Source organism: Leguminivora glycinivorella, chromosome 10 (assembly GCF_023078275.1).
Source record: "Leguminivora glycinivorella isolate SPB_JAAS2020 chromosome 10, LegGlyc_1.1, whole genome shotgun sequence".
Classification (NCBI taxonomy): domain Eukaryota; kingdom Metazoa; phylum Arthropoda; class Insecta; order Lepidoptera; family Tortricidae; genus Leguminivora; species Leguminivora glycinivorella.
In genome coordinates, this window is record NC_062980.1 from 14,277,895 (window position 1) to 14,291,380 (window position 13,486).

General features: G+C 37.2%; 1 protein-coding gene across 1 annotated transcript; it reads right to left on the reverse strand.

Moving 5' to 3' along the window:
* Positions 1–2,607: 2,607 nt before the first annotated feature.
* LOC125230679 (orcokinin peptides-like) lies at positions 2,608–9,794 on the reverse strand. Its single transcript, XM_048135919.1, has 5 exons — positions 9,763–9,794; positions 7,903–7,986; positions 6,066–6,102; positions 5,163–5,241; positions 2,608–3,005 (listed from the first exon to the last, which is right to left on the reverse strand). Exons 2-5 carry the CDS (start codon positions 7,984–7,986, stop codon positions 2,873–2,875), a joined length of 333 nt encoding a protein of 110 aa, XP_047991876.1. The 5' UTR covers positions 9,763–9,794; the 3' UTR covers positions 2,608–2,872.
* Between the last annotated feature and the right edge of the window lie 3,692 nt (positions 9,795–13,486).

Sequence of the window (13,486 nt, forward strand, 5' to 3'; positions counted from 1 at the left end):
ATACTGTACGATAGTACTCTTTATTATATTGTGGTACGGTGGTGTATCGCCGCTTTCCATCAGGCGAACCGTATGTTTGTTTGCCATTGACGTAGTAGGTATAAAAAAAAACCGGTCAAGTGCGAGTCGGACTCGCTCACCGAGGGTTCCGTACAAACTTTCAATAGTTGAATCATCAAAATGTTATTCATAGAACTCTACAGATTTGACTAAATTCCTCAAGAATCGATTTCCCACATAACAAGTAATGTATATACAATTTTATTGTTAGACAATTACGTCCAAATAAAATCAAGAATATTCGACTTCAATAGTTTACGACTTACGACATGTCGCAAGGACGCTCCTGAATCAACCTCATTATATCAGGAAAAACGCGATGTAGGAAATGAGCGTTCAACGTACAGCGACATCTATCGGCAAATTGAGTAAACTAATGTGCGCGAGCTAGTATGGAACATGATTTTTATGGAATAACTGATTAATGCGTGAACCGATTTTACCCATTTTACCTCTATTTGAAAGCAGGCAACTTTATTGTAATTTTGTAAAAAAATACAGATACAATAAACACCCGCAAGGGTGTTGAAATTGAAAATGTAAATCTAAAAGGTTTTTTATAAATTAAAAAAAAAAGTTGTCAAGATACGTATACGATTTTATTTTTCCTGTAATATTCATTATAATAGCCATGTTTGGTAAAAATTTCATAAATTTATTTTGGTAAACTTCGGTGATAAGGGAGGGGGGGACGGTATTTTTTTTTACATTTTCCTTCATAATTCTGTTTTTTTCCACAACAAAAAAATTATAAAAAATAGTTTTAATGTGTACAGTTTGAGCTCTTTCTAACGATATCCCACTTGACCTAGTTACTTGACATTTACAATTTGCCCCCCTTTCATATTGGCCATTTTGTATAATTAATATTAATAAATAAAAAAAATAATCCTTTAATTTAGTAGAGGTTAACAACGTCCATAACATCGAGGACATACCCAATAGAGTGGTAATATGGGGCTGTCCGTCTGCGCAACGGATATGTGATTTGTCACTTATAAATGTTAACGCACGCTCTCACTAAAACAGTACAAAACCAGTATTGGATCCGTGCGTACGTCTCTGCGAATTGCGAAATAAATTATAGTTTGTTTTACTATTATTATAATGGCGTGCTTTTCTATTCAGTTTCGTAGAAAAAACAGCAAAACATCTGACTTTAAAACATAAGGAATAACTTTTCATCGGTAAGTTACGATTTTAAATTATAAACTACTTTATATTAAATTTTGTCCGGAGGCCAAGTTAAACTGGACAACAAAAGTGAAAGGTGATGACGCAGGCTAGACATATGTCGTTATCTCTTGCTTCCACGTAACTCAATTCATATCACACCATCTCTTTCCAGTCTGCACTAGTGTTGTACATGCTTAATTTATAGCATCTAGTGGTGTATCGATATTTAAGTAATGAGTAAGGAATATTATTGTGTGGACCTACTACATAATGATCACACTCTATTTAAATAAAGAAACGAGAAAGTTATCTTGCACTAATGTTTGCATTAATGGTTTATGTCGAATATTTGTATATTATCGATTATGTTAAGCTTGATTGATTATATTAATGTATTAGGTACCTAATTCTTAGGTGTAATTAGATATGTTTTGGGTATATTTAGGTGACACGATTTCGTAAAATCTCTATCTGATATATGTATTAATTTAAATATTACGTTCAAGTAATTTGTAAAATAATAAATTGCTATTTAAATCGAAATAAAAAACACAACTTGAGAAACTCGAAGATACATAATTAGGAATTGGAAAATTTCATAACTTTTACTTAAAATAATTATAATCTGATTATTATACCATTTTTACTTCCAAGAAAATATAGTTTTCCCTTTTTTGTATACCGTGTTTTATACTAATAATAATATAAATAGTAGTATGTAATAGATTTCTGCTCCACCGTGTGTGCATGCAATGTTACGGACTTTTGGGGCTTGCACACACGGTGGTGCATAAAGCGCGTAAGGGGTTAAAATATCCTTATCGATAAACCTTACTTACGCACTACCTCATCCCTAGCACCTATTACTTGACCTTGTATCAGCCAATGGGAGCGCAGTGAGAGGGGATATGAGTAGCTGCGAGTTGGCGGAATCGTTCTTGAACAAATTAAATAACATTTCTGCTCTATTAGGTTATATACTCGATGATAACTATTCCAAATATCAAGTTGATAGCATAAGTAGTTCTCGAGATATTTAGAAATGTGACAGACGGACAGACGGACAGAGTCGCACCATAAGGGTTCCTTTTGTACCTTTTTGGTACGGAATCCTAAAAAGATAGCGAAGCAACACTATTATGTAAGGTAAGTATAATATTCAACTCGACAATCTTATCAGTCAGATGCGGGTACGTGCTGTCAATATCACACTACAGATTGGTTATACTTATATGGGTTATAGGTATCTTATATATTATACTATTCTGTGATATAAGCGCACACGATTGACTCGAGGTACTTTGAGAAGAAATGGATAACCAGACGGAAGGACGCTGCGATACGATAGCAAATGAAAAATCAATTTGGAAGGTGGTCTTATTCGAATTGCAGTTATGTTAAGAATAAAAAGTTAAATGACAATTTTATACAAATTTTGAAAATACCTCCTACTCTTAAAAAACAAAAATAAAAATAACACTTAAATATTTTCAAAACCTTTAATAATCAGAGGGGAAAAGAGAACTATATTGCAAAAGCGATGGCGCGCGTCCCTCCCACTTTTTTCTTAGCTTTTCCCGAGCGTTGGATGTTGAAAACAAATGCAACATCACAGAACGGGAAAGGGCCAAGTTCGTCAGTTTAGCGCCGGGTGCGGGGGCAGAGAAGAGGGGGAGCCCATGGATCGTCTTCTGTGCTCTGTATTATCGCATAACGAACCGGGGTAGCAGTGATCGAGGAGTTCGTCCATTTCAACGTTTGGTGGTGGTCTGAAAGACAATTGATAAAAGTGTTGAGAGAGTTGATGAAAGTGCAATGTCACAAATTGGAGGACACAAAGTTTGAGTTAAGCACTATTAAAACGCGACTCGACGCGACGCAACGCGAGACGAATCAAATTGTAGTGGACTAAGAGCCCAGAGCCGCCAGACCTTCCTCATTTTCTCAAGCATGAAACTTTGGGATAGTGCAGAGTTCGTATCGACGTTTAATGTCTGCATATTACCAAAGAGGATCGAGTATTATAGAGAATTACTGTCAAAGTCAAATGTGTAATCACAGTGCATAGACTGCCATCTCTCGACACAGGCTTAAAACTTTTGAACCTCCGTTTTGACAATTTGGCCTGATATGTGTTAAAATGTCAAATATTAATATTAGCGCCATCTAGCCGAGCGTACCCCAAAGGTGTATCTCCATCTAGCTCACCGTACCTTTTTCTGTATGGTTTTGAGGTACGTGTTTTTCTTAGACTTTATCTGTCTATATGGAATTACATAAGTCTTTGATATTACCTAGTTCGGCCCGATACTCCTCAAATATTGAAAAACACGGAGTTTCGCCGCCGCCGTGACAACTCATATCATGGTGATGTGACGATATAATTCACGTAACGTTAGTAAGGTATCATGTTCACGGACGCCTAGTGACGTCATCTGTCATAGACCAAAGGTTAACAAATGACTACACGTATGCTATTATAGCATACGTGTCCACGAACGTGGCATAACCGTGCTTTTCAATAAGTCTGCTATTGTGTTATACGTACGTTAAAGGCGGAGCGCTGTAAACGATGAATCGACAAGTTAGAAAACGAAATTGAAGGAAACAAGTTAAACAAAAAGTGACAGAGTAGTAAAACATTAAAAAAACACATTAAAAACAACATATTTTTAAATAGTTTCAGTCCCCCTTTTAATAAGGAAGGGGTCGATAGAACACAGAATTGTAATATTGTAGCGAAAGGTTACTAGTCCATTGCCCACAACACTATTGGGTAGGTAAAGTTGTTTGGAGATAGGCAAATAATGTATTTTTCTGCTAGAATACGTTATAACGATCACGGGAAGGTAGCTCTTTTATTTTTATTTCGTATATACTGTCATCAAAATCATTAATGATTTGTTCCAAAGATTGATGTACTAAATAAATATAATAATATCATTCTATTGGGTTTGGTTTTTCATATAATTATGTACTTACTCGGGATCTTGGCGTCTAGTTCTCCTACAAGAACCAAGGATATACATCAAATAATGGAAGAAGGTTTAGATTAGATAGCAAAGTTTGAGGAAACAGCAAAAATAAAACAATTGTAATATTTCATAAATTAAGTAATAACGTTTAACCCTGTAAATAGGTTAATAAACTGGTTCGAAAGTACAATATTATTTCAGTGAGCGAGTTTGACTTGATAACTCTGAGGTACCTTTTTTATACAATATTTTTATGAAATTTAAATGTTATTGGTAACTGAACAGATATAATACTTACCTTACCACAGAGCTGAAAAAGAATCTTACGACCATTTGCGACATTATGCTAAGAAGAGAAGAGCGAACAGGCCCTGTAGCCGAATGGCATTTCTGCGACGCGAAACGCCGCAGAAATGTAGTCTGGCTCTGTCGCACCAATACGCAAGAGCGATAGAGATGGATATAGCTACGAAAGAGATATAATCGTGAGCGTTTCGTGAGCCTTTATGCATTCGGCTACTCACAGAGTTGCCATTTTTTTAAAGTTGTCCACCGCTCTTTTTTGTAACATGGGTATTTTTTACGCAATTAATACTCAAAATCGCGAGCTCTTTCGATCCTGATGGGAGAAAAAAAATGTCCCAAGATTTCCATACATTTATTCGAACCGTCCATTTCGTTACCGCTATACAAAATCTATGACAAAATGGTAACGGAATGGGAAAAAAACCTTGGGACACTTTTTTTCTCCTATTAGAATTGCAAGAACTCGCGATTCTGAGTGGAAACCATATAAAAATTTCCAAATCCAAAAAAAGTGGGGTGGACAACTTTGAAAAAAAAAATACGCAGCGGTGCATAGTCATTTTTTATACATTTCGTGATCACATGCGCTCGAACTAATAGTAATCCGATCAAAAATAACAGTAGAGGTACATTGGTGAGACTTACATGATGTCGTGAGGCAGAAGGTCGGGGTGGTGGGCCTCACGAACTTGCCTCACGAGACTGCCCTCCGAGCCCTTGAGACCTAGTTATGCCACGTCATCAACATTAACATTAATTCAGATTGGTACGTTGGCTGAGGTAATGTTTACAGTATCACCAGCAAACGTTCCACATTATAACATCAATTCGATCAAATATTAAGAAACTTTGATATTTACATACATATTTAACTACTCACGTGATTTGGATTTTCATAAAGGGCACTCTAAACTGCTTCGACATAAAATAAGTCGAACATTTCCATACCCCGCTATGTAGCCACAGCTACTGCAAGCAATTCAGCCGGCGTATCATGCTTCCAATTTTATCACTTGTCCACGTGGATAAGACAATTGTCACTCTCACACTGACATACTTGCCAAAGCGTGACGGATGCTTTATCCACGTGGATAAGTGATAAAATTGGAATCATAATACGCCGGCTGAGGTGTGCAAGCTCGTAGCTCTAGCTCTAGCGTAGATACAGACAACTTGTATTTATCCTTATGTCGTTATTGCAAATTTATTAGAAAAAGACGTGTGACCTATATCGTGGCTAGATACTGCGGCGAAAGTCATGCGCTAGTCTTGCTGATTGTTGAAAAAGTGTGGTAGGTACTTATACTTACATACTTAAGCTACAAATTTTGAGCAATAATGAAATCTTGTAGGTAGTTTTCAAGTGCGAATTCCGGTAAAAGGATACAGTCACCATTCGGTATGCAACTGGCGTTGACTTCCAAACAAAAAAAATATGATGAATTATGTGTCCAGATATGTGTTTAAATTGTGGGAGTGTAGAAAAACTCTTTGCATACTATGTGCGGTAAAGGTAAAGTCCCAGTTGGAAGTTGTGTCGGATCTTACCGGAGTCGAAGCGATCGGCGGCGCTGACGTCCTGTTTCTGGTGAAAATTCAATGGAAAGCTTGTTAAATAATAATTAGCATTGCGATACAGCGAGGAAATGTCGCCAGTATCCTTGGTACAATGCCTCAAGGGCCTATTTTAGACATTAGCTACCTTTTAAGTTTAGTCTTACTTTCTTATACCTCTATAATTATGTAAATATGTTCATGTAAATAAAGAAAACAAAATGAAAAATGAAAAAAAAATGACAATGAAATATTTATTTTTCAAGTAGGCATATTATAATGCGCATATGAACGTCAAATAAATCAAATAAATAAATAGGTTAATATTTTTATACTTTAATATTTGAGAATGGACTGTGCAATAGTATACAGTTTTTTAGAGAAACGTTGGTCACGTAGCATTATTTTCGTACGACATTTAATCTGGAGGTCGAGGGTTCAAAACTCGACTCGTCCCAATAAGTTTTCCGGGATTTATTAGAATTTTTCGATGAAGGAACATGTTGTGAGCAAATCGAACCAATCGTGACAGAGCCCTGGGTGCGTAGCCGAATGGCATTTCTCCGACGCCAAACGAAAACGAAACGCCGCGCCAGTTTGACTGGCTCTGTCGCGCCAATACGCACGAGCGATAGAGATAGATATCTACCAGCGTTTCGTTTCGTGAGCGTTTCGTGAGCGTTTGTGCCATTCGGCTACGCACCCTGTTTGTCCTCTACTTTGAAAGGTTAGATTGCGGTCGCTTTCGTAAAACTAGTAGTATCGACTTGAACATTTGAGATTATTTGCCAAAGGGGGCTCATGAACTGTGGAAAATGCCGGAAAAACGCAAGGAAAAAGAATTATTGTTGTCTTATACATACACGTTAAACTTTGGTGAGACGTATTCAAATAATTAATGAATCTACGGTTGTACTCACGTTATTATATCGCTATTGCTGCGACATGTTTCGGGCCAATTTGGAGGCCCCTCAATCCACGGAGTTTAGACGCTGCGTGAACTCCTATATGCTTGAAGAGGGGCCTCCAATTGGCCCGAAACATGTCGCAGCAGTAGCGATAAAGCAACGTGAGTACAACCGTGAATTCATTAATTATTTTTGAGTTAATTGATGAAAATTTCCTGTAAAATTTATTAAGCTTGTTTTGAGCCAATTTGTTTGGGAAAGCCGTCATAAGCCCGTCAGTCCGAGTTGTTATTTGAGTACGAAGCCCAAGATTAAATATCTGATTGGGGCTTAACTACTCGTAGTTATTGTACGCGTCGCGACTGAGGCCCGCAAAGATCTCGATGACTTGAAGAGTCCACAAGCTATATTCTGATACGACACTTTGGGTATCAACACAGATAAACATATGGACCAAGTACACTTTTATGAAGGATAAAAATATGCTGAATAACCTAATCACAAAATTTAAATTTGGTGGGTCAGAACGACCAAGGCCTAAACTTATAATCATAAGGACATATTTGGGCCATTCTTTTCAAAGTTGACCATCCGTATTTTATTTGAGAATTTGGAAAATTTTATGTTGTTTTCACTCAGAATCGTGACTTCTTTCAAACCTAATTGTAGAAAAAAATGTCCCAAGGTTTTTTTAGCATTCCGTTACCATTTTTTCATACATTTTGTATGGCGGTAACGGAATGAAAGTTTTGAAAAATGTATGGAATTATTAGGACCATTGTTTCAGGTCAATTATTAGGATCGGAAGACCTCGCGATTCTGAGCATGAATCACGTAAACAATAACCATGTTACAAAAAAGTGGGGTGGAGAACTTTGAAAAAAAAAAAATGGCTCATTTACGAATACCATTTGAGTACGTACCTGAATAGGGTCAGCATAGCAGCAGATCAGGAGGGATGCGAGGGTAACGGCCAGCGCTCCACTGGCAACACGCATCATGGTCATCTGAATAAACATGACTAATAAACGTACGTTATAGGAGTACATTGAATGGCAATCAATTAAAATACGACCGCAGGGAGACACGAGTTACGAATTTCCGCTTCGCACGAGTATCGTACGACATTTTTCAGTACAGTCAACCAATTGGAACCCTAGGCCGCTTTACAACCATATCTAAATGACAAGCAAGATTTCTTATAATCTGATTTATAACGTCACTATAACATAGTTCTACAGTGGCCTAGGGCTCCAATTGGTTGACTGTACATATGAGTACTTTGAAGTTTCGGCCTGACAATATTATAAATGTACTGTTATCACTTTGCAAACAGGTACATAAAAAAAATACCATAAATATTTACTGTATGCAGAATTTTTGAATCAAAATTTCTACTATAAGTACTATAGTAAAATGAGGATTTTTTGGAAATTGTTCAAAATATCGGTAATTTGCACAAAGTCCTTAAGCGCGGTCAAAAATGTAAGGCGCTTAAGGCCATTTGTGGGTTGAGCAGTGGTGACTCAACAAAGAAAGTGGTATATATTATTTAATTGTACGGATTGTTGTTATTGGCTGTATAGGCGTATGCTAAAAATATCCTGGACCGATAAAATTACGAACTTGGAAGTACTTAGAATAATGAAGAAAAATTTAGAGGTTTTGGTTACAGTGAAAAAAAGGAAATTATCTTATTTTGGACACATTTATAGGAACGACAAATACAGTATATTACAATTAATATTGGAAGGAAAAATTGATGGTAAGAGAGGAAGGGGAAAAAGGAGGACCACATGGCTTGACAACATAAAAAAATGGACTAATGAAAGTAACGCAGCCATACTGGCAAGAATGGCAAAGAACAGGAGAGAAATGGCAAAGGTGGTCGCCGACGTCCGTTAGGGCATGGCAATGAAAGAAGAAGGAAGCCTTGGAACGAACGTCCGACTCACACTTGGCCGCGTTTCCTTTTTGATAGAAATGAGTTGGTTTTTGAAATATTTTGTCCAGGAATGGAAACGTGAATTTGACTTTTAATACGTCTATAAAGACATCAACGCGTAGTTATACTTCGTCGCCACAGATGTCATATTTACCATAGATCAAGCAAACGTATCTACTTAGCGTGTCAAATGAACTCAGTGAAATCCACTGAGTTGTCCGTCTTTACTCGCAGCTTGCAGCTTTCGGGCGTCAATTTTTGTAAGTTGAAGTCAACCAAAACATAAAAAATGCCTCGTTACGTGATATTCAATTGCAACAACACAAAAATTATGAACAATCAAGAGCCTGAGACATATTTAAAATTACAGGCAAGAATCAACTTCAGTACAAAATTTGACACGCTCGGCCCCTATACAAATATATGAATTTATTTCTTCTATCTAAATTAAGTTCTGTGTTCGTCGCTCATTAACTTCTTATGGCGTTATTCATAAACGCTTTATAAACCTAAATTAGCTAACAATCTTTTGTCATTATCTGTCATGTTGACATATGTATTTGTGAGAATGGGACAAAATACTTTTCAACTAATACTGATTAGTTGAAAAGTATTTTGTCACACTGGTGCGTAGCCGAATGCACAAACACTCATGAAACGCTCACGATAATATCTCATTCGTAGCTATCTCTATCGCTCTTGCTTATTGGCGCGACAGCGCTAGACTATATTTCTGCGGCGTTTCGATGACGTTTCGCGTGGCAGAAATGCCATTCGGCTACAAGGCCAGATATGTATTGTTGGAAAATGACATGAAAATATGGAAAAATTATCGTACCTTAGTGTTTTTGGCGGCTGAGTGCAGCGGTTTGGTTTCTGGTGTGCGGTTGGCTGGGAGTTGTTGTGAAGTGCCGTGGGAGGCTGCGCGCGCGCTTATATTATACGGTTTGTGCTTAGCGCTGGGCGCTACGCCGCCCTACGCTACACTGTAAACAGTCGCTGATTGCCGCTTTTGTCCGCAATATTGCGAATTGCTCAATACCAATTTCCACCCCCCATTTTAGGAAAATGGGGGGTTAAAAAGAGACACAAAGTAGCCAATGTCACTCTCAATCCCTTCAACTATCTCTTCTTAAAAATCACGTGGATTTGTCTCTCTTTTGCTGCGAAAAACGGACAGACAAACAGATACACAACACTTTCCCATTTATAATTATGTAAGTGTGTTTAGTAAAACGTTCCACTTTGTTGGTTACCATTAAGGCGAGATTAACTTGTATCTCCCTTAATCTCATTCCTATCAAGGATCAAAAGCTTGTATGGGACCAAAAAAAAAATCCACAAATCGAGAAAAACGTTTCCTCGTTTCCTATACAATTTGTATGAAAAAATTATATTTTTTATTTTCACATAAATTTTAATGTCAAAGGAGTTTGTGTCAGCTTCTTGTAAAGTTAAAATTTATTAGCTAGAGTAAGAATGACAGTGGAAGCGTAGGTATAACTTCGATCTACTAATCCTGGGTTCGAATCCTGGTAAGGGTATTCATTTATTCCTAGATGTCTATGGATGTTTTCTATTGTATGCTATAAGTATGTATTTATCTATATATCATCGCCTAGCACCTATAATAAGTAGATTTGTGTGAGTTTTCCCCCAATATTTATTTATAAATTTGTGTGACACCTGAACCACCCTTCAACATGTTTGAACAACAAGCGTGTGGTCGCTTTAAAATAAAATTTAGTACCTACACACTCCATCGAGACATGTTATATACCTATTTCCTCCCGTAGGTCTTGTAGAAGTCGACTGTGGGACGTAGGTTCTATGTGAGGTGGGCGATGGGCTGGCATAAGTAGATGGCGCTGCCGTCACGTCAACAAACACTCCTCGTATTAAATAAATTTAAAAATAGTAATATCAATAATAAGTACTAGAAAGTGATTGTAAAGTGTAGTATACATAACAACTCTCAAGCACAAGTGTTATCTCGTCGTAAATAACCAAAGTTTAGAAATAAGAAGTGTTTCAAATACGTACGTGTCAAAAACTTAGTGCCACCAACAAAACCCAGTTTTTTCAATGATAACAACTACCAAGATCCATTTCAAATAGTGACTTGACGAGTGAAGTGACAATAATAGTGCTACAATAACAATTTATAAGATTAAGTGTAAAAAACCCCGATAAAATTCAACGTTAATTTTCGAAATTCTAACTGCCGCCATAACCCACGCCAACTTTGACACTTGTAATTCAAATTCCCGCCGTCTTTTCTAACAAATAGTGACATCTATCGGTGGATAACATCAATAGCTACTCGCCGCTAGAGGGCGCTTTTAGCAAAAAGAAAAACTCCAAATCCCACCAACAGAGGGCGTTGATATAAATACTGATTAATACCAAGAAAGAACTACTTGCCACTAGAGGGCGCAAATTGTCAATTAAATAATATTGATATAACCATATTAATTCAAAATGGTTAATCTTGGAAAATGTAGTAAATGTCAGATTAGAATTTCAAATAGACAATCCCTCGATTGTTCCGTCTGCAGTCTGAGATACTGCCTAGAGTGCCTAGAACGCAGTGGAGTGGGCTATAAACGTTACAAGTTAATGACGGTTGAAGATAAGAAAAATTGGAAGTGCCGCAGCTGCTGCGTAGTGACCCAACCCAAATTAGCTAGTACCCCTAAACCTGGAACATCAAAATTACCTCGCCCAGTAGATCCATACTCTAAAAACACAACTACCAGGAAACAAAAGCCTTCAGATGACTTGACAAACGCAAAAATTGCGAACTCATCAACCAGTGTAATAGGTGATACAATAATTTCTCTGGCCGATTTAACAATAACACCAAACAAACCAGATCCGACCTCCGCACACTACATGGACATGGATTCTACCAGCAAAACACCATCCATGGATGACATTACTACACCACCACTAACACAAACCCCTACGGCCCCTACCCCTATACGGCCAATGAATGCACTATGCCTAGAAGACTTTAGAAATATATTAAACGAAGCTCTGGAAAAAAATAAGCAAACCATTATCTCTGATATGAAATCTATGATTCAGAATGAAATAAGTCTAGCAATAAACAATTTTAAAGAAGATATTTTACGACGCACTCATGCCATAACTAAAGAGCAGACAGAAATAAAAAAAGATCTATCAGAACTCACCAGAAAAATTCAAACGTTAGAATCTGAAAATAGGAAACTCGAAATGGATATCAAATACATACAAACAACTGTAAACTACCACAAGACTCAAACAAATGCCCCATCTCAAAATAACGAAAAAGAATAGTCCTCCATGGCCTCGAGGAGTTGTATGGAGAAACGGATTTAAACGTCCAAGGGAGGTTGCTAAATATTTTTCGAGACATAATGAATGTGAATTTACATGGATATATCGAAGATACACACCGCATAGGCAGAAGAGGAAACAAAAGACCGCTAGTCATCGAACTCTTGAGTAAGAGCATGAGCCGATATTTGCTGCAAAACTCCGAGTTCTTCAAAAATACAGGCTTGTCTATTACGAAGTTTCTTGACGAAGACTCCCTGAAAGTGAAACGTTCTCTAACTAATGCCTTGCGTGAAGCTAGAAGAGAAGGAAAGCACGCCATAATTCGTGATAACAAATTGATTATAAATAGGAAGGAGTGCCCTTATGAACTGTCGCAAACAGCAGTAAATCAAGACCCAAATTCTGACTCACCATGCCAAGGATCACAGGATGTGAACAACAAACAACCCAAAACAAAAATCATTCCTTTCGAGAGTAACTTTGACATACTAGTACAAAATACACAAAGTTTAAAGAATAAAACTCACATTATTGAAAGCCTACAACTAGATTACCAGTACCAGGCATTATGCCTTACCGAAACATGGATCACCCAAGAACAAAAGGATTACATACAAATAGATAACCATACCTTTGCGGCCAGCTTCAATCGTACAAACCACCGCGGCGGCGGCGCAGCGATCCTGGTGCGGGACGGAGTGCAGTACAGCGCGTGGCAGGACATTGCGGACCTCTCAGTGGAGTGTGTCATAGAGTGTTGTGCCGTTGAAATCAAACCAGACATATTACTTATAGCAATATACAGACCGGACAGGGATATTGAAACCTTTTTTGAAGTATTGAATAAGATATTAGACAAAATAAAGGCAAAAAATAAAAAACACATTATAATAGCAGGTGATTTCAACATAAAAACCGGCCAAGTGCGAGTCGGGCTCGCGCACAAAGGGTTCCGTAGCAGCAAATATAATAAACTTATTATGTCAATTTATACACCTGCCAAAATTACAGTTAAATCAACCTATCTCAAAAACTATAAGAGATACTTTGATCAAACCAAAAATCGTTGAAAGAGTTAATTAGCATGCATCACCTCTATTTTTTTTAGAATTTTATACCCCGTAGTTATAAAAATAGAGGGGGGGGACATACTTTTTACGACTTTGAGAGCTGATATCTCAAAAACCGTTCACTTTAAGAAAAATGTTTTTTAGAAAACTTTATATCATTTTAAA